Source organism: Pyrus communis, chromosome 9, assembly GCF_963583255.1.
Source record: "Pyrus communis chromosome 9, drPyrComm1.1, whole genome shotgun sequence".
In the NCBI taxonomy this organism is placed as follows: domain Eukaryota; kingdom Viridiplantae; phylum Streptophyta; class Magnoliopsida; order Rosales; family Rosaceae; genus Pyrus; species Pyrus communis.
Genome location: NC_084811.1, coordinates 19,160,611 through 19,182,261, shown reverse-complemented (window position 1 = coordinate 19,182,261; position 21,651 = coordinate 19,160,611). Strand labels below are relative to the sequence as shown.

Here is a 21,651-nt window from a genome sequence, read left to right as displayed (position 1 = left end):
ACTTTATGATTATACTCCCAGCTTCACTGGTGAAACCAGTGTCGAACAACTTCACTATCCACGGCTAGTGTCGGTGTGTTATGTACCTTTTCTTCTCTGGTGTAACCTAGAGTCATACAACTTCACATTCGGGTGGGCTCACTATGTTTCTTCACTGGCGTAACCCATTGTCGTACAGCTTCACCCTCGAATGATGGATATGTCTTCGGCCGACTATGATACCCCTAGTTAAGTACATTATTTTATGATTTACGAAGGTTTTATGGATTTGCCTTCGGGTGACTATGTTACCATTGCTAAGCATTATTTTATACATGCACGTTTTACTAACGTTTTCATGGCATGCTAAGGTTTTCAGAAATCCTACTATGTAGTACTATATGAGCTTTTCAAAATAGGGGGTTAGTATGTTCAAAAGAAAAATGGTTTTACTTAGTATTATTATTATTATAAACTTTGGTCCACTCATTTTTTTGTTTTGCTCCTCCTTCTGGACTTAGAATCAAGGCCTACATTCTCGGCGTCGAGACATTCCCGTATCAATACCTTCGATTCTTCTCGGTGTAGGGCCCCCTATCTTTGTAATCTCATTATTATATAATATTCCTTTCGCAGTATTCTTGATTAGTTGTATTTCTGAACACGCTTCCACATTTGCATATTTCATTATATTTAAATTACATATTTTGTTTATGTTCTTTTTTTCTTCATAACTTGCATACATGTTAAAATGATTTTCGTCACCCTCGGGTGTTAGCCAACACATGCCCATCCTGGTATTTGGAGGATATCAAGATCAAGGCATGTCAAGTATTACAGTCTAATAGTATATTTTTTTCACTTGTAAGTGAGACATATGAACCTTGACTCACATGAATAGCAAAGGCCTATTATATTTGTTGAGTTCAATACCTAGTTAATGATTGACCCATTGAATAATCTCCCTATTAAAGATGCCGTAAATTATGGTTACGAAAATTTGGTGTTCCAAGCATTTTGTAATCCTTATAAGATGGACCCATAAATCATTTTCTTATTGTTTTCCTCCCAAAGAACTTTGGTGGGCGGTTTTGTTTTCATCTCTCTCTGTCTTTATCACTGACTTTATACGAACTTACAGAGGAAGTTGCTGCCTCACCAAGTTTTTAAATATGACTTTATATTGCTAATCATCATCCGAATTATGCCATCCAGTGTCTTTTGAAATTCCAAAGAAACCCAGTTAGGCTTTTGCTGCTTCAAACTCCATCGAGTTTTTAAAGACACACTTCACTCTCTGTTACTCTCTTACATTTATTTACCTACAGTTCTCGAATTCTCTGAGCTTCCGCTCTCACTCTTGCTCCCTGCTGCGTCTGCGTCGATCAGTTTCTGTGAGTTCCTCATTTTCTGTTTAGTTCTCTACAATTTGGGAATCAATAAATTTGGTTTTCCTTTGAGGGTGTTTGATAACTATTTTGTTTTTGGTTTTATCATTTTTCAACTGAATTGCCAAACAAATTTTAGCTTTTAATTTTTTAAAAATTGAAAACTAAAATAGTTATCAAACGGACACTTTACTCTAGTATTTTGGGTGATATTCAAAATACGATTGCTGATTTAGTTATTTTTGTTGGAAACTTGGCGAATATAGTAGAGAGAAGCTAACATGGATAAAGACGTAACCCGGAATAAATCTGTTGATCCTCTTGTGGTGGAAGAAGCCATACAAGAACTTGGTAACTTCTCTTACCTTTTTCAATACCTTGATTACTTCTTATAAATAGTTATAAATTATTTGCTTTGTAAGTTGGTAGCTTCTCTAACCATTTTCGTTTTACAAATGTATATGATTCATACAATTTGTTTGTTTTATTTTGTAATTTGTAAGTGTTTTATGTGCAGGGCGTGAACCATCTGATGATGAACAACCCCGTTATGTCCCAATCGAGCTGGTCAAACCTCCGTGTTCAAATGATGCTAGTGTAATGTATCATTGCTACTTAATTGAGCTGAAACCGAATTTTGATTGCGATATTCCAGTTAGTGATATCGTACTTGGCACGAGGAATGAACTTGATTGTGATACTATTGCAAATATGAATTTTGAATTACAAGTTCAAGGGGGTCCTTTAACAGTAAACTTTAAACATGCTGGAGATGTTAGTCTAAGTTCAGAGCAGGTACAGCTTCTCGTGTGTTACTACCTTTTAGTGTTATATGACATGATATAAAAGATAAACCAATGGTAAATCTTGGTTGTGTAATTTTATTTGCCAGGTTCTTGCGTGCAGAAGGTTCCAAATCACAATTTTTAAGATTCTAGTGGATTGCAAATTGAAAAAGTTGGATGAAGTTTTAGAAAGATTTTGTTTGGGACAAAACCATCGGACTGAATTGATTGATTACCTTTTGCTACCGGTAGAAAGGATACACCAGAGACCATCAATCATTGATTTGGAAAGCATTATGTCTATGTCGTCTCTCTGTAACGATGATTCTAAGAATAGTGCTTGTGTAAATTTTCCCCAACCCAACAACAATTCCCATGTTCTGCTACGTACCCAAAATGGTATGGTTTGTACTTGCAGGATCCAGAATTCTGTGGTCTATATGCCTCATAACAATATCCTGTATTGCATCACTGGTCTGTTGGATGACTTGAATGGAAACTCACTGATGAAGGACAACAAATCTCTTACCTACAAAGCCCACTATGAAGCAAAGTATGTCTTCTATCATTATCTCTTGTATTTACATGTCTCGTCTTTCCATTTTAAGGATCATCTGTCTCCAAAGTAAAAGAAATCATGAAGTATTCGGTATAGTTTCAATATATGGTTGGGTTAAAATGATATATGCAAGCCATTTTTATTAACTCAGATGATTTCCTTACTGCAGGCATGGGATCAACCTGTGTTTCGATCAACAGTTATTGTTGAATGGGAGACACATTTTTCGGGTACAAAATTATCTTCTGAAGTGCCGACAACAGACCAAAAAAGGTCTGATTTCGTAGCCTCTTTCAGTCCTGTGTATTGGACAGAAAATTTGATGAATAATTCATAATCCATCTTTAATATAAATAAATACGTGTATACATCTGTATACATAATGATTAGATGAAAATGCACATGGTTGCTAACTTGATATTGCTTTGCCAGAGTTATCGAAATTTGTTTGTTCTCCCTTATCACTTTCCTTCGTTGAAAATGCATTTTAATTTTTTTGATACAAACTTTTGCAATGTGCGTTAACATTTTAGTTCTGCAAACCAAAAACTAATCCAAGCTTATTTCATAATTATTATCCAATAAAAAGCTTAATATTGCAACTTCTTTTGCAGAATCAAGTGCTAAATCTGTTGAATTGCCGCCTGAACTTTGTGCTATAATCATGTCACCTATATCAACCAGCAATTTATATTCATTCTCACTTGTTCCGTCCATCATGCATCGGCTTGAGTCTTTACTACTCTCTGTCAACTTGAAACACATGATTTTGGATCATTGCCCTCAAAATATTACTGTCCCAACCATCAAGGTATACTACATTTTTACATAGGGAAAGGTATTATCCTATATTTAGCGAAACGTTTATGTATTGATAAGCAACAACATTTCTGAATTTTCGCTGTCAAATTTCTCTTTGTAGGTCCTGGAATCTATTACCACAAAAGGTTGCCAAGAGAACTTCAATTTGGAATCCTTGGAAACTCTTGGAGATTCCTTTCTTAAGTATGCTGCAAGTCAGCAGCTTTTTAAAACCTATCAAAATGATCGTGAGGGCCTCCTTAGTGTAAATAAGGAAAAAATAATTTCTAATCTTTCCCTTGGCAAGCTTGGATGTGACCGTAAAATTTCGGTAACAATTATTTATTCAATCATTTCATTTCGAGTTATAATCATGTTATCCTCGTGAATTTTCTGAAACCTGCATTCAAATTGTTACCATTTGATTTTCGAATGTTTTTCCTATAAACGTTGTTGCATGACTCATCTGCCATTGTTTACATGTTGTAGGGTTTTATTCGTGAGGAGAGTTTTGATCCGAAAAAGTGGACTATACCTGGAGATTATTCTGGAAATTATTTCTTAAATGAGGAGTTGCTTTTTAATAAAAGAAGCATTTACGTTGGGGGAACAAGGAAGATCGATACTAAAGGTGTTGGAGATGTAGTTGAGGCACTAATCGGTGCATTTCTTAGAACAGGTGGTGAACTCGGTGCCATATATTTCATGAACTGGGTTGGTATAGAGGTGGATTTAGACCACATACGATATGAGAGGCACTTACAAGTGCAGCCGGAGAAGCTCATTGATGTCGGACATTTAGAGTCATTGCTTGACTACAAATTTTGTGATCCTTCTCTTCTCGTGGAAGCGCTAAGCCATGGTTCTTACATGCCAGGAGGTTACCAGGTGCGTGCAATGATGCGATGACGATGAAACTTTTTCCATGCATATCTACTTTTTATAAATATGTATTTTTTGTCACTTCAAAGTATGCTGGATTCGGTCTCTTTAATGTGGAATCTATTATATAAAAGTTTAGTCCCGAACGTAGCAGCTTATTCTGCTCATGTTCATTGTCAGTTAAACAGTTCCTAGGAGACTATCTGCAGTTAATTTTTAGGCAATTTGTTACTTTAAAGTCCTATGATATGTTCATAACTTTTCAGATGTACCTTCTTTGTTGTGCAGCGGCTAGAATTTCTTGGTGATGCGGTGTTGGATTATATGATCACTGCTTATTTTTACTATACGTATCCTGGGATGATGTCGCCACGATTTTTAACTGATATGAGGTCTGCTTCTGTGAACAACGATTGTTATGCACGATCTGCTGTGAAGGCTGGATTACACGAGCACATTCTTGCTTCGGACATAGTCCACCGAAATATTGACTCTACTGTTAACAATTTTGGATTGCTATCTACAGAATCAACTTTTGGATTTGAATCTGAGACATCCTTCACCACTGTTAGTTTCTAATGCGTATCATGCTCATATCATTCCTCTGCTGCACTTTTTTTTTTCTTCTTTTTTTTGTTTTAAAAAAAAAATCGAACATTATGAGCTAAACTTTTAAGCTCCACGAATTTTTTAGCGATTCTAGGACTGGAAACTTAGGGTACTTCACCTACGTTTTCCTACTTTTTATTGTTTTATCCATGTTACAACAAATGCCTACCTAACAAGCTTACACTAGAGATACCTGAGTTGTAGAATATTGTACTCCCATAACGCTCATAAGAATCCCTTTTATGTAGGTACTTGGGGATATTGTTGAGGCTTTAGCGGGAGCAATTTTTGTTGATTCTGGATACGATAAACAAATTGTCTTTCAGAGTATACGTCGTCTCTTAGAGCCCTTGGTTTCTCCAGAAACGTTGAGGCTCCATCCTGGAAGAGATTTCAACGATTATTGCCAAAAAAAGCATTATAATGTGCAGAAACTTGTCCAGTGCTTCCAAAATGGTGAAGCTATGGTTACAATAGAGGTTGAAGCGGAAGGGGTCACATACAAGCATACATCAACTGCTTCTAATAAGATAACTGCACGTAAATTAGCTCAAAAAAAAGTTTTGAGGTCTCTGAAGGAAACTACAGAAACAAGTTTGAAGGATTTTCCAGCGGACATACAGCTTCAAAGACATTGTGAATTTACATGCTAAAAAACTGAGGTTCCTACCATGGACATGCACTCGTCTTCTAGGTGCCGTACCTACAAAATGTTTAAAAATAGGACTGATGATCATCTACCAATAATGTTATACTCGACATGTTTCATAAAAACACATGAGCAGCCCGTGAGTAATGTATTGTTTGATTATTCCTTTTTCCTTAAGTTTGGATCATTTAGGAAAACAAATGTAATGTTTTGTTTGATTATTCCATTTACTTGAAATCAGTGAGCAACTTGTGGCTTGAATGGGTTTGGAATTCCATTACTTGGAATGACTGTTTCGAAAGCCTCTACAAGCAGTGATACTTTTCTTTTCCGGGCTGGAGTTAATCTGGAAACAGCCTGTTGAAGGGCATAATCAAGCATCCATTCCTCGGAAGTCTTCCTGTCGTCCATGTTTAGATGCTTTAAATGAACCTTCTCTGCTTCAGGGTCAGGTTCGAAGGGCAGATATCGTGGCCCTCGTGGGCTGAACTTCTTTACCTTTTCCAATGCCTTGATAAATCTGTTGAGAAGAATCATTTTTTTCAGATTGCTCCAGTTCTTCGACATTTTCTTGGCAGGTTTGTCTTCCACCTTTGCGACTGGATTTTCTTCTTCTTGAATGGTAGCATTATCATACTTGGCGAAGTTGGTGGATTTCGAGATGAAAGATTTCCCTTCTACGACAACTTTATTTTTTGGAGGTTCCTGCTCTGGGCATGAGTCTCTAGTGCTTGATTTATCATCTTCTGATTCATCCTGGTTCTCTGGAAGAACAATTTCATCAATTGCTTTCTCGACCTGCAGCTTGATAGCTTCAATATGGCGGAGTTCAACCTTTTTGTTGTCTGCGTAGTCACTTTTCTCTTGATCTATTTCAGGCAATCTGTTGGCGTCGTCTACTTGTTCCTCTTTAGCTCCTTCAAGTGGTTCATCTCCATCTTTTCGATCGATAGTTGATGCCATATGCTTATATACTAAGAACCATAAGTTTGTATATTTCTTCTTTTCTAACCGGGCTTCATGTTCTCTCACCTCTTCTCTTGCTGCCATTTGCTCCTCAGTTGATCCTATGGAAGCTAAAGAAATCACCGTGTTATCTGCTGTTGAGTCCTCGTGACTTTCAGTGATTTGGTCCTCAGATGAATTTGACTGTTCATCAGTTTCGGTAATTAACTTATTGGTGTCAGATTCGATATTTTCCACCATGGAACCAATGTTGCTAAGTTCCAAACTTGCGATCAAAGTAACTTCTTTGGAGGCTTCTTGAACCACTTCATTTACCAGACCTTTACAACTGGGGCTACCATGTTCATCTTGCTCCAAGGAGGTTTTGTCACATAACTTGGGATCTTTGATTTCTAATGAAGAAATACTGGTAAAGTCAATGACTTTCTCATCCCGATCACAAGCATTTACAGAAACAATTTGATTCTCCTTCTGAGCTTCACCAGTGGCCTCAGGAACAGTAATATCCCTTTCGGTTTGAATGGAACAGTGGACTATACTCGACTCTCGAAGCTTAGGAAAATTCACTTGACTTCGCTGCTCTTGCATTTGAAAATCACTGACTTGATCGGGAGACTCATTTAAACTTTTCTCAGGACACGACACATTCCCAAGCAAGATTTCGGCAGAAGATTCCGAGTCACTCCCTTTACCTTGATGAACAGAACTTTGAACTGGCAAACCATTGCAGACTTGAAGATCTGATTTAGTGGAATCTGTTTCGTTGGACCTCTGGCTGCCCTTAACTTCTGAAAACGGGAGAACTGTTTCAAACGCTTCTACCAGCAGTGCTACTCTTTTTTGTTGAGGCTGAGGTAGTTTAGATATAACCTGTTGAAGTGCATAATCAAGCATCCACTCCTCGGCATTCTTTCTCTCTTCTGTCTTCTGCTGTCTTAGATTGATTTTTTCTGCTTCTGAATCAGGGTGCAAAGGCAGGTACTCTCGCTTCGGGTAATTGAGGTTCCTCACCTTTTCAACTGCCTTGACAAATCTCTTGAGGAGAATGAATTTTTTAAGACTGCTCCAGCTCTTGGGTGTTTTCTTGTCCGTCTTAACTCCCACTTCTGACATAGTTTTCTCTTCTCGATTTTGTGCCGTACTAGTCTCAGACAAATGACTGGTGGTTGAGGTGCTCTGCTCCCCACCCTCATCTATTGTCTGTTCTACTGCTTCCAATTCTGAGCTGGCGCCACTAGTAGATGAGTGATCATCATATGAGCAGTCCTGAATTTCCGGGAGAAGAATGCTATCAAATGCTTCTTGCACCAGCTGAATGGCATCATGGCAACATATCTCAGCAGTTTCATCTCCTGCTCTGTGATTGACAGAAACTGTATGCTCGTCTGTTTCTGTGAAACATAAATTGTCTGTGTCGCACGTGATGTTGGTATCTTTTGGTTTCTCTTCCTTGTCTGATCCATCAAGAGGGAGCTTGTTTTCAACATTTGGAGTGATACCTTTTGCTGCGTGCTTGTACATCAACTGCCACATTCGGGTATGTTTCTCCTTTGCTTGCGCACATCTTTTTTGGTTCTCATTATCTGCAATTTGTTCCTTCGAAGCTGGACTATGAGAAGCAGAAGAGACTTCCTTTTTTTCATTGTCCCTTGTGGATTCCACAACATCATGAGGGGTTGGTCTTTCAGAATTATCTGGTAGTTTGACAGTTGCACAATCATCGACCTCCATATTTTTTCCAATCAATGTAGGATCATTAATGCTCATTTCATCTGTGCAAGTGGATAGAGAACCTTCATTGTGATCAGACACTGCGAATTTCTCTTCATTCCAGTCTGTTTTGGTGGACTCCAAATTTGTAGCGATGCAACAAAATTCCGGACTTAAACCATCCTGTGCAGGGAGTGACACCATAGCATTTGTTTCATGAACTGCGCCATTTCCATTGCAGCCCATGTGATTTGTCTGATCATCCTTATTTTTGCCAGACCTTTTCACTCTCTCCAATGGTTGAGTTGCCCGTGCTACGCCTCTCTGAGCCCTCAACATGCGCCTCCTTATCGAAATCAGGCGCTTGAGTGGGGGTACATTGGCATTGCGATGACCATGAAGTGAGCAGTAAGTGAATGGACAAACCCTGGTGGCCGAACCCCCCTCACATTCAGTCCCCTCTGCCTCAGGATCCCGAATTTCAGGCAACTTGGAACCTTTGAGTGCCGAAGAACATGTAGGTCTTTGAACTCTCAATTCCGGAACTTGAATGATTTCAGAGTGGTTCCTGCTGCAATACTTGTTGGATTTTGTTGCAAAATTCAAGGGTGAACACTGACCAGGAGAAGTTTTCGAATTCGGCTTTGACCAAACTGCTCTTTTCCTAGACTCAATACTAGTACTGCTACTGGAACAAGTAGGTGATGATGAATCTGCATCAGTGGATGAGATGGCAGAATCTGCAGGCTTAGACATTCTTGATTTCTTGAGATCAATATTATTCATTTGGGTTCCTCCCGAGCACTTCCTCATCAAGGGGTTTCTAAATTTTAAACTGGAAATTCTCGTCAGATTCTTTGCAGGCTTAAAACTAGACCGCCTCGTTAATGTTCTTGCTGAATTCTACATACAAACCAAAAAAGGAAAATAAACAAAAAGAAGGGCAATCTTCAATTTCCAGCTATTTTAATTGTTAAGCAAAAGCATTAAAAATTCAACGTGTGTGTAGTTCCGCTCGCCTAATCTTTTATTTCCCTTGCTATATATTATCGTTTTAAGAAAAATATAAAAGATCAAGAATTTAACAAACTTGCCTGTAGGTTTTCTGTACTTGTATCACAAGAATCATCAGTGGAGGATACATGGTGATTGGATCTTCTTCGAGACGGCTTCAAACTTGGTGATTTGGAGAGCTTGATCGATGTCAATTTTTTCAGTTTCTTCTTCTTCTTCTTGTGTAGCTGCAGCAGCTCTTGTGCTCCCTCTCCTTGGCTTCTGCCGTTCTGGTTTTGCAAAACAGAAGGTGCGTCAATGGTGGTCATTGACAATTTCTCAGGCATTTGGTTGGAACCAAAATCAGCTGCAACTTCAAGCTCCTTATCATCCATTCTTTTCTCTTTACAAAATTCAAGTTTTCTGATATGAATCTAACTTCTTTTTTTAACAAATAATTTTGGTGAAAAGAAAGGCTTATAGGGAAAATGTTTTGGGAGATGACTCGATCAAGAAGTCCAGAGATTGGTTTTTCTGAAATTTCTTACTTCATTGGAAAATTCATGTGTCTGAAATATGAATAGCTTAATATTGACAAAAATTTGACAAGTAGTTTTTATTATTTGTCAAAATAAATAAATAAATGATTACAGGTATGAATAGCAACTCAGTGTGAAATTGAATACGGTTGAGGTCGGACTTGGAATGCTTGACCTGTATTTATTTTTTATTTTTTATTTTTTTAAGAAAAGAAGGACAACTAGTTGTAAGCTATGATTATCCATTCCTTCCAAGTTCAGAATGACTATGGGGAATTTCACCTTGCCAATGGTTAGGATCAAGCAAACTCACCAACTCAGAGTATCGAACCCAAAACCTTCCACATCTTTCTGTTTATTACAGAATTACAGTCCGCACCCTTACTACTAAGTCACTTGACATGGTTTGTGCTTGACCTGGATTCATAACACTACATTTGACTTTGACAATTCGCATAACCTTTGTCTTTTCCTTTACTCTGATGAACAGTGTGACACATTATTAAAAGTCCTTGGTAGGGATGACCATACTTTAATTCCTTTCTTTTTAATTAAAAGCGATACTATTATTTTAAACTACACTAAAAAAATAGAGAGGATTTTAACTTGAGATTCACTGAGTTTAAAATAAAGACTTTAATTTGCAGAATTATCCACTACTTAGAAATAATGAGGAAAAAAAAACACAGAAGAAACGCAGAAAGTTGGTAAGCATTACCATTCGTAACAATACAACAATAGTTCAAAACTTCCCTTGATAAAAATAATAGTTCAAACCTTTCACTCCCATGATTTGAATAAAATAAATCAAATGAACATATAAATAGATTAATACTTACCTCGAAGATGTGGTTGAAGAACTATGTTGTAGTAATATATTACTATGTTGTGATGTACATTGATGTTGATTGCTCTTCGTAACTTAAGTAGTGAAAGAGCGTTTGTCTTTGCAACCGTGACTATAGGTGTTGAATTCGATTCCTTTATTTTCCAATATTTTGCTAAAAATCTGATTAGTTATTAAACAAGGAATGATTGATGGAAGTGGTGAGGAAAGTCGTTGATCTGGTGGAGCAGTAACATGCTCGCATGACAACAGCATCTGGAAAAGCATAAATTCGTCTCCCTTAGTGGGGCCGCTGAGTTGGATGCCGGTGCTACCTATGCTGGAGATGTACAAATTAGGAACTCCATATATATTATCACCAAGAAGAATCCAAAGTAGTGAGAGAGACGAGAGAGATCTTAGCTAATTAAAGTTTAAACCCACTAAAATGGTTATAATCTGCCACAGTTATATTTTTGGTATGAATATCTTCTGCAGTAATTATTGGCTAAAAAATGATTAAACAGGGTTTTGATTGTATCTCATCTTCTGCAGTAAATATTTAAATATCATTAGCTTCCGTGAAAGACGTATAATATTTATTAATACTACAAAAGGGGATGGATTGTAATTTCAATGTGGACGAACAAGGAAAAAGGATCCCGCACTTAATATTACATAAAATGACTATCTTCTATGAGGAGATCCAGAATCATGTCAAGAGACTTGTTGAACTATCTCAACTCACACTCTTCATTGGCAACCCAAATTGTGCGAGACAATGCACCACACCATGGGTTTCTGCTTTACATGTCGATGCAGACGAAAATCAGACAATGCACAACAGACAATGAAATTATGAATATTATTTAATTAACTGGAAAACGTATAAAAATGATTGTCTAAACAGCGATAATATAAGAACTACAATTTAACTGTATACTAAATTATAAGCTATATTTATAGAGACCTAAACCTAAGAAGTCTTCCATGTAAAACACCTCTAAGTTAGTTTAAGAGAAAATTTGATAGGCCTCTATTGGATACTACTATGTTTGTGTTTAGGTTTACTTTCTTGTCATGTATACTACTATAGTTCTGTAAGGTACCTCTAAGTTATGTTGACCGACAATTTGATATGAATCCAATTTGATTAATGGATTAATGGGTTTAGTCCAATTCTGTTTGATTAATGAGTTTAGTCCGGTGATTAAGCTTCCACGTCAGATTTTAACATGATGACTCATCTTGTACTGTTTTTAATACCTAATCTACCTCTTAAGTATTTTTAACAGTGTTTCAATAGAAAGCTGCTAGACCCATCCCGTTATCTTATTTCTCCACACACGTTATATTTACACCAACTATAAAAAGTTAAAAAAATTAAAATGTTATTTCCCCACCCACTATTATTCCTAAAATAACTCTTGATATATATATATATATATATAATTATAAACTTGTCTCTTAAAAAAGAACATAAACAAATAATATTACTCTCTTCTAAAAGGCAGCAAAAAAAAAAAAAAAAAAAAAAAAAAAAAACAAACAAACAACTGGGTCTTCCAATCTTTAGCCTAATGTACACATTTGGTCGAGATTGAAAATGGAGGAGCTAACTCAAGTAAACCATTTCTCAAGCCCGAACCCCCAGGGTTATGCCAGATGATGATAGAAACGGCTTCAACTGGGAAGCTTTTGCAAGGAACGCATATAAGTGGGATTATGCTAGATGATGATGGAAATGCTTTCTGAAAATCCATTAATGGAAGTTTTGGGTTTTATTGAAGAATTTTTAAACCTACAAAGCTTGGGTTACCAATGAGTTCTCCGACATATTAAGAAAAAAAATTTACATCACATAATTTTTTCCATATACCTAATATGAATTAAAGAAAACATCTTGAAGCTTAAATTGCAAAAAAAAAAAAAAGTCTTATAGTAGACCAATCAAAAAAGAAAAAATTAAAAGTTTAGAACAAGCACTACACCAACTTCAATTTTTGTCAAGCTCCACAATCTCTCTAGTTATGACCGTAGACTCTAGAATGGATTTGAACTATTGTATACAAGCAATGTACGGAATAGCCCATTCTAAACACCATGATTCAGAGTATCTTTCCCAATTTGTTGCTATATATGGAATTGGATGACCTGATTTCAAGAACTTTACAACTTAAACTTAAAGTAAATGCATTCAATCCTTATAAGATCACCTGCATAAAAGTACAACTTAATTAAACTAGACTACAAGAAATTTACAACTTAAACTTAAAGTAAATGCATTCAATCCTCATAAGATCACCTGCAAAAATTTCCAACAATAAATCCTTATGTCCATACCTACACAAAATGATAATTGGTGAATCCGATAGCGATCTCCTTACATGATACTACGGGTATAGGTGTTGTTCTAAGAGATAAAAATGTAAGACATTGTACATTCAATAGGTGGAAAGTACCACACCATAACACGATGCCATAATATGGCCCATGTCAGGCATAGTCATCCACCGATCAATGTTTGCATGAGTTTCAAAATATCTCAATGCATGCTTCAACTCATGGACCCTATTTTCCAACCCATATAGCTTGGAGTAGCAACTTGAGTAAGTCTCTAACTCTTGTAATAAATCTTTTCGCACTTGTACCCATCCATCCTCATTATAACCCAACAATGATGCAATTGCTCTGAAATCACAATGTCCATGAGCTGCCACATTTTAACAAGAAGAGTGTATGGCCTCAATGCTACTGGAAATGCATTAGTTAACTCAATTGGCTTAACTAAACGAGCGCGATGCACCTTCTCCTTTGGTCGCCTCTTTTGTTTTGATGTTTTGAACTCATTTCAGGATAAAGACCACCAAGGGTACAACTATCCATCCCAAGTGAATAACTTCCTTGTTCCAATTCCACAATCTCAAACAATGACGGATCATGACGAGTAGATTTATCTGTCTTTTTACTTGGCCTACGTCTCGTCTTGGTTGTCACTGATGGTTCAACAAGTAAAGTAGTTTGTGGTAATACTAAATCACAAGTGAAGTAGTTTGTGGTAATACTAATCCCATAAGTTTCCTTTTAAGGACCATTCTTGCAGTTGTATCATATTCTATCCAACACCTATGAAACAATCCATGTCTGCATCATAGATGTATTCTGCTACATTTCTTAAAGGTGTAGACCTTATGTCAAGTTTCCTCCAATGAGGATCAATGATCGAAAATGGAATAGATCGACCATCTCTCATGTATCTAACAATCTCATGAGCACATGGTAATCCATGAGTGTCCCATAAAATACAGCCACATGCCTCGAAGTCAATATTATTCATTTTGGACAACTCGTACTCCTTTAGGATCTGAATGTCTAAAATCGTGATGCACCACTATCAAACTTTTCTCAAAAGAAGCCTTGATTTCAATTTGCTACAACCCAAGCAAAGTTGTAATTTTCCCATGATGTCTCAAATGTTCCTTGACTACTTCCAAGATGTCTTTTTAATTTGGCATGTGAAGACTCACCCTGTTAAAGTATCAAAGGTTTAGCAATCTCACTAGAAAATGAAAATAAAGTAACAAGTGATAAATGTTTACCTATTTGAGGTTGTATTCCCAAAGTGCATAAATTTATCGATCCATGCAGCAACAAACCCTTATTTATATGGATTCAACAATGTATCTATCACATATTGAAGCATCTCTTGATGCATACTAAACTCATTGCATTAGGGGTGGGTTGAAAAAAACCAAAAACTGAAGAGAAAAAAAAAAAAAAGGGAATCGAAAACCAAACCGCAACCGAAAAAAAAACCAAACCAAAGGTACAAAATCAAACGAAACCGAAATGGTTTTGTTCGGTTTTGATTTTTGGAGTTCGGAAACCGAACCGAACTAAAGTTAGTTTGTGATTAATTGTGTTTGAATTGAATACACAAGGTGATCATTGATTGATTGAACAGTAACCTTGCACCTGCCAGTTCAGAAATTCGTCCATATTAATTTAGAACCTTTCCCCAATATATGTTTATTTCCCTTTGAGTGTATGTGTGTGTGTGTGTGTAAAGTCAAGTAAATTAGTAGTGAAATCAATAGAATATGAATTATAACTAGGTATTACTATATATATAGTTAAAGTGATAAGTACTCAACCTGTTGCAGAAACTTGGTTGAAAAATATTTGAGAGAATTAGTTGAGATGAAAGAAATGGTAATTTAGATATATGCATGATGAATCACATGAATGGTTCCCTCAATGTTTGCTCATGTCATGCAGCAGATGCAAAGGAGATCAAATAGATGCAAACAGAATGAATGGCCTTTTTTTAACCTCCAAATTTGAGTCTATCTTCTGATCAGTTTATTCTCGACACTCTAATTTGGTACTTTGAAATTTTCTTACTTTAAAATAAAAATAAATCAAACCGGACCAAAATCGAACCGAGAAAAACCGAACCAAAAAAAACTGATGGAAAACTAAACCAAACAGTAACTTCAGTTCAGTTTCCGGTTTTGGCAAAAAACTGAACCGAGTGGAACTGAACCGACCCCTATGTTGCATAGTTGTCTTGTTTGCCTTGTGAAATCAGCTTCAGTAGAAGATGCAACCATTGTACTCTATCTCTCCAAAAATCTATTGCAATCTTCCTTGGACTTATATAATTTTTTTAACTTAGCTAGCACATTCTAATTAATGTGTCATCTACATAATAAATGCTTACTTGTACCAAATATAAGCTCAATGACCCTCATCAAAGCCATTTCTCTATCTATCACAATAACATCAGGCATAACAATACCATCCATGAGTCCTTGCAATATACTCAAAGCCCAAATGTAATGATCTTCTTGTTCCACAAAAAGATATACAAAACCAACAGAAAATGTCATATTAGTTGACGTAACTCCTACAATTTCTAACAATGGCATACGATACCTATTCGTCTTGCACGTACAATACATAATCAACATATGTGGAAATGCATGTAACAATTCTATAAAATTGGGTGTGTCCAAAACAAGTCCAAAATAGTATTAGGCTTTGGGCAACTCCTATGCCACTCAGTGTACCTATGCTCAGATAACTTACTCATCAATTGTTGCATTTGGGACCTCCCATCTTTCTCCAAAAACCTCAAATGTTGACGTACATTATAAGTTGTCCTTGATGTATATACATTTCGTTTGTCTCTTCGGTTTAGTTTAGTCAAAATCTCCTTTGGTTGCACCAAACTTTTAGACGGATCAGTCAATAACGAAGTCTCCTCCAAAGATAATCTACCAGCAAATGAATGACCCTCTAAATGGTCTGATGATGTGTGATTATGCACTCCAATAACTACCGTCAATATCCAATCATCATCAGTTGCTAGCTTTTCATCCTTTAATTGAAACAGGCATCCACATTTTTAAGTTCCAGAATTCCTTTTATCCTCATCCTTATGTCTTTTTCGTGAATTCAACTTACATAGTGTCAATTCCTTTCACAACCCAATTTAAGTCTAGGGCTCCTGTTATCTTTTCCACCTTGATCGGATCGTAACATCACAATAACAAAACTATTGACCTTCTCAACTTCTTGAGCCCATTTTATTAATTCTTCTCTACTCTTGAATAACTATGTACCAAAATTGCACATTATGAATAAACATACAAGAGTATAAGAAAATCAATTGTGTAGTCAAGCCAAATATTACCTTATTTGTGGCCAATTCACCAGTACAGTCCACCATATGTGCAGATGCTGAGTTACTACCAAATTCATCTACCTACTGGCAAGAAAGAAATGTGCAAATATGATTATACTTGCTTTTGTTTTTAGGGTAAATTACACAAAATTACCTCAACTATTAGGTCAACCACAGTTTCATACCCCATCTTTAAAACATTTCAATATCATACCTTATCTTACAAATTTGTTGCAATGTCATACCTCCGTCAGTTTGTTTGTCAAATCCTCTGTTAAATACTGACATGGCTTGAGACCGAGCTCACTCCCTATTAAAAAATTAATTAAATATTAAAAACTAAAAAATAAAATTATTTAATAATTTTTTTAAATGGAGGACCCACCCCTACAACCCATCACACCTGCTTCGGTTCTTCCCCATCCACTCGAAATCCCCAACCCACCACTGCCTCCTGGTGCTCCTCGATGACCACTCTCTTTAGTTCTTTCACTCAATCTTCTTCCATTCCGACATCTCCCGCGGCTTCGATCTCTACTTCAAGCTCACCGAAGACCCCAAATCCATACACCATGAGCTCCTTCACCAACACCACCAATTTCGACAACCTTATGCTCTAAACCCTAATAGGCAGGCTCTAAATCTGACCCCCTACCAACAACTCCTTCCTCTCCCAAACCCTCGAGAAACACCTCTTCTACGCCACCAATCTCTCCGATGATGACGACGATGAGAACAAGACCCAGCTCGCCAAGGAAGAATCCCACCTCGAGAAGGAGATTGTCCAAGTTGTTCTCAGCGGCAAGACCGATTCCCTCAAGCCTAATTCAGGTCAGGCCGTCATGATCGGGGAGCACCACATTTGCATTGGGTTTCATGAGGAATTGTGTTCGGAGTATCGGGTTTGGGAGTGGCATGGGCATATCATGCTCTTTGATGAAGAGAACAGGTACACCCCTGAGTATATATATGGGAATTACTTTGAAGGGCTAATTGGTAAGGCTCGTGGAAGTGGCGGCGGCGGAAGTGGTGGTGTTCGTGTAGATGAGCCCAAGAAGGAAAATGAGGAGGATAAAGAGAAGGTGACCACTTTGGGGCTCACTATCCTTAGGGACAGTGAGGGTGCAGCAGTAGGGATTAGAGTGGAATGTGGTGGAGGAGGAGGATGATGAGGGGGAGGGGGATGAAAGCCTTGGGAGGGAGGTGGAGGTGGAGATGGAGGAAGAGAAGGAAGCGATGGGGTTCTGGTTTTGGTGGTGAAGGAACGTTGGGAAATGGGTGGATGAGGAAGAACCGAAGAAGGGGAGATGGGTTGGAGGGGTGGGTCCCTCATTTAAAAAAAAATATTAAATAATTTTATTTTTTTTAGTTTTTAATATTTAATTTTTTTTTAATAGGGAGTGGGTCCCACCTCGAGCCACGTCAGCATTTAACGGAGGAATTGACAAGCAAACTAATGGAAGATATGACATTGCAACAAATTCGTAAGATATTGTATGGTATAAAAATGTTTTAAAGATGGGGTATGAAACTGTGGTTGAACCAATAGTTGAGGTAATTTTGTATAATTTACCCTTATATTTTCAAAACAAATTCCAGAAATATGAAAACATGAAAGTTAAAACATGGAACAAGTATGAAAACGTGAAAGTTAAATATAAAATCATATGAAAGTCAACAAATTTTAGGAATTCGCATATGAAAACATGAAACAAATTGCACCCTAACCTAATGCAAACAAATTCTAGGAATTCCCGTATGAAAACATGAAACAAATTGCACCCTAACGTAATGCAAATTCAAATAAAAAGCCACAGAGCTATGCTTCAATTGTAAGATGGTGACAAATCAAGATGACCCACACATAAAATTATTCTTCTTTCTCTTCGACGGAAACATAATCATCTACTTCTTCCACAGAAACGTCATCTTCTAAGTTTATTCATTTTGCTTTCTTGAAATGAAAGGATATGGGAATGATGAATTAGGGTTTAAGGGAGATAAATCGTCTAAATAGAGTGTGAGAGTTATCACTGTGAGAACCCGTATTTTATAATTGTGGAAGCCCTATATTTGAGTTTTTATTTATTATGTATTTTATTAGACTTTAAGATAAGTTTTGGAATATTTTTTTCTTAGTTAAGCCCTAGAACCTACTAACATCCTTTTAGGTTTTTATTTGGCCTTTTAGTTGCCAGCATGTATCCATAGCAATTTATACTAAAAAACTAGGCTTATGCTTAGTCTTGAGTTTATAAGGTGGACGTGTGAAGCTTACCATGCAGCCTTATCTCCTATCCTTTTTAAGGTGCTTGTAAGCACCACGCTGGGTTGGATGTGTAGCTCCACAATTCAAGTCTTGCATCTAGTTGACACATTTGATTGCCACCAATCATTAGATTAATCACCTTGTTAGGTGTCACTTTCTCATGTTATGATTCCATGCCAATTGACACGCGCCTTTATGAGTCACTAAGTTTTGGAGTGATAGGAGCATATTTATGCTACTTAGTTATGTTGTTTCCTTGCATTTAGTTAGTTAATTACTATTTATTTCAGTCTTTTAACTTATTTTCGTATGTTTTTAGGTCCTAATGGCAAAAGGAGCAAGAAAGTGCATTTTGAGGCTATTTGGAGCTTTTTTGGGCATGGATTGGATAGCTTAACCATGGAGCAAAGAGGATGGACGAAATTGAAGTCAAGAAGGGCTACGAAAGGCTACAAATCTGGTGGAAGAAGTCCTAATGCAATGAAGATAAGGAAGAAGCAAGAAACAAGGAACCTTATCCAACCTTATCCAACCTTATCTTATCCTATCCTAACCAACCTTATCCTTTCCTAACTCTAACATTATCCTATTCTATCCTATCCAAATCAGGTTAGGACTTAACCCTAGCTAATTAGAGGGGATTAATTACATAAATAAACACCTATTTCAGTTTCTAGAAGCCTTATCCATTTAAATGCCGCATGAACACCATTCCTTGTAGGTTTAGGAATTGCAATCCTTCTCTTACACTTATATCATATGTTCTTGTCCCTTTAGGTTTAGGAATCTGCCCTAAACACTCCTTCTAGAACACCTTATCTCATCCCTATAAACATGCCGCACCAAACCTTCTAGAATTCCCTAAATCCTAGCCGTGCATTACCTAATCCATTTCCCATTTGGCTTCTGCCTTGAATTAACCCTTTTTCAATGGGATTGTGTAATCCTTCTCCTTCACTAAGTGTGCCTAATTAGCCTATATAAACAGCCCTATGCCGCACCATTCATTCATCCACTCACTCATTCATTCATTCATACTTTCATCCATAAAACACCACAATCCATTCTACACCACCCTGGTGCCGCAAGCAAGGAAGCAAGGAGAGGAGGACTTGTGCAATCTGCCATCCAAGGGAGTATCGTGCATGCCATTGGAGTGTGGAGCGTTTTTCTTGGTTCTTTCTATCCTTAGTCTTAGTTCAATGTTTAAATTTAATTATCTTTGTTTTACGAACATGAGGAACTAACTTCTTTTTAGTTAGAGGAGAATTTGAAGCCATGATTATATGTTTTATATGAATTGATTACGTCCGGTTATTATTTCTTAAGACCTGAATGTGATTTGCTTATCTAAGTTATTAAAACTGGTTTATGTATGTGGGTTGGGGGTTAACACTTAAGTTGCATGCATAAACTTGATGCTAGAGTATAGGAGGGTTTCACGTAATTGTTATTCACTTATATTCACAAGTAGTGGAGGTTGCTAGTCACAATCGCGTTAAGTAAATCCTTGGTATGAATCTCATGCGTTTCATAGTGATGAGTGCCTTGTCAACGCTTATAGTTTTCACAAAGCTTAATGACTTTTGATATGTATCTTTGTTATGCATCTCATATAAAGAACTTGAAAAAGACAATTTGGTTGTAATGTGTTTTCATTCAATTCAATGAAATAAGGAAAACTTGAGGGTTAGTTGTGCGATGCAACTAATTTGAGGCGTTGTCATTCATAGTCTAAAGGAGTAATAACTGGACATTGGTTCGTATGCATATATCATGTGTGGAGAATGACCCTCTAACTAGACTTTTACCCATTTATTTTACCTAAATTCGTTTTTCAAAAGTGTTTTCTACTAAGTTTTTGTTTTGAGTCTAAAATTCGTCAAAAACAATCCCCATGTTATTTAGTCTTCATATTTGAGTCAAAACTTGTTTTCCTTGAGTCTTTTGAGTCAAGTCAAGTCCTATTTTCGTCCAAAACCTTTATTGAGTCTAAAAGTGAGCCTTTTTGAGTATTGGTTGCTGTTTTAAGTGTCTAAAGTTAGTTTTGAGTCCATAGAGTCTAGTTAAGTGTTTTTGAGTCTTATTTACATAGATTAGCATCCTTAGTTAATCCCCGGTCTAGAACGATCCCTACTTACATATCTACTACAATTGTCACAAATAGGGTTTAATTTGTGTGTCAAGTTAATTTTCACATCATGGAGCCGGCCGGTACTATAAATAGGGACTTCATTTCTCTGTTATAAGGAGGTGAGTTGGATTGGAAATGAGATCTAAGGTTGCATGCATGCAAGGCATGCATGTCAAGGAGAAAGGAACCATGAGAGATTGATATGCATAGTGTTTGTTCTAATATTTATATACATATGTGGAGAGAGATTGGAAAAGAAATAGGGTGGAAGAAATACATGATGATTTAGGAGTGATCAAGGAACATGCTTAAATACATGGAGCTTAACTATTTCGGTAGTGACGTGGATAAGTACGAGGAGCTTAGCTATTCCGGTAGTGACGTGGATCTTTGTTTTAGCTTTGGAATCCAGGTAGGGGAAATAAGGCAAAACTTTACGGAAATTGATTTTATTAAATTTCATGAAGTGCTATAATATTCTTGATTTTTTTGGTTGATTAATGTGATTGAATATTAATTAGCTAATTGCTTCAGTTAAGTGTTTACTTGTTATTGGTTATGGAATTATTGCTTGAATGCTATTTGTTGAGAATATACTGTGATATATGTGAAAGATGAAATGACATATTTGTGCATCACTCATGTTGTGAGATGTGGTTGGAATTTCAGTGTTGAGATTGGAACTCGGGAAATGAGGGTAGTTGGAAAGATCTTTTGTGTAGTTGAATCTATTCATTGTGAAACCAATTCCAGGCGAGCCCAGCATGCACATTAGAATAGGATATCGACAGGAATTTTCGATGTGGGTGATTTGGGCTGGAAATCAATGAATTAGATAAGATAACTAGCAAAAGGGGTTTATGAACTTGGGAT

The 21,651-nt window shown here is 36.8% G+C and overlaps 3 protein-coding genes across 4 annotated transcripts; 2 read left to right on the top strand and 1 right to left on the bottom strand.

The window, feature by feature from the left end:
- The first annotated feature begins 1,208 nt into the window (after positions 1–1,208).
- Positions 1,209–5,656, top strand: LOC137745969 (endoribonuclease Dicer homolog 2-like). Its single transcript, XM_068486002.1, has 10 exons — positions 1,209–1,373; positions 1,634–1,718; positions 1,885–2,162; positions 2,260–2,705; positions 2,881–2,984; positions 3,326–3,522; positions 3,634–3,843; positions 4,002–4,400; positions 4,683–4,961; positions 5,252–5,656. The coding sequence occupies exons 2-10, from the start codon at positions 1,649–1,651 to the stop codon at positions 5,654–5,656; spliced, it is 2,388 nt and encodes a 795-aa protein (XP_068342103.1). The 5' UTR covers positions 1,209–1,373; positions 1,634–1,648.
- LOC137745968 (calmodulin binding protein PICBP) lies at positions 5,052–9,859 on the bottom strand. 2 transcript variants are annotated; one of them, XM_068486001.1, is made up of 3 exons: positions 9,423–9,859; positions 5,884–9,231; positions 5,052–5,384 (listed from the first exon to the last, which is right to left on the bottom strand). In XM_068486001.1, the coding sequence occupies exons 1-2, from the start codon at positions 9,714–9,716 to the stop codon at positions 5,890–5,892; spliced, it is 3,636 nt and encodes a 1,211-aa protein (XP_068342102.1). In that variant the 5' UTR covers positions 9,717–9,859; the 3' UTR covers positions 5,052–5,384; positions 5,884–5,889. The 2 variants fall into 2 exon arrangements, with proteins under 2 accessions (XP_068342102.1, XP_068342101.1); XM_068486000.1 differs by lacking the exon at positions 5,052–5,384 and adding an exon at positions 5,430–5,706.
- Positions 9,860–16,835: 6,976 nt separating this feature from the next.
- On the top strand, positions 16,836–17,544 carry LOC137744460 (uncharacterized). The gene is given in 1 exon segment (XM_068484267.1): positions 16,836–17,544. A coding segment is annotated over 1 exon segment (702 nt). The 5' UTR covers positions 16,836–16,842.
- The last annotated feature ends 4,107 nt before the right edge of the window (positions 17,545–21,651 follow it).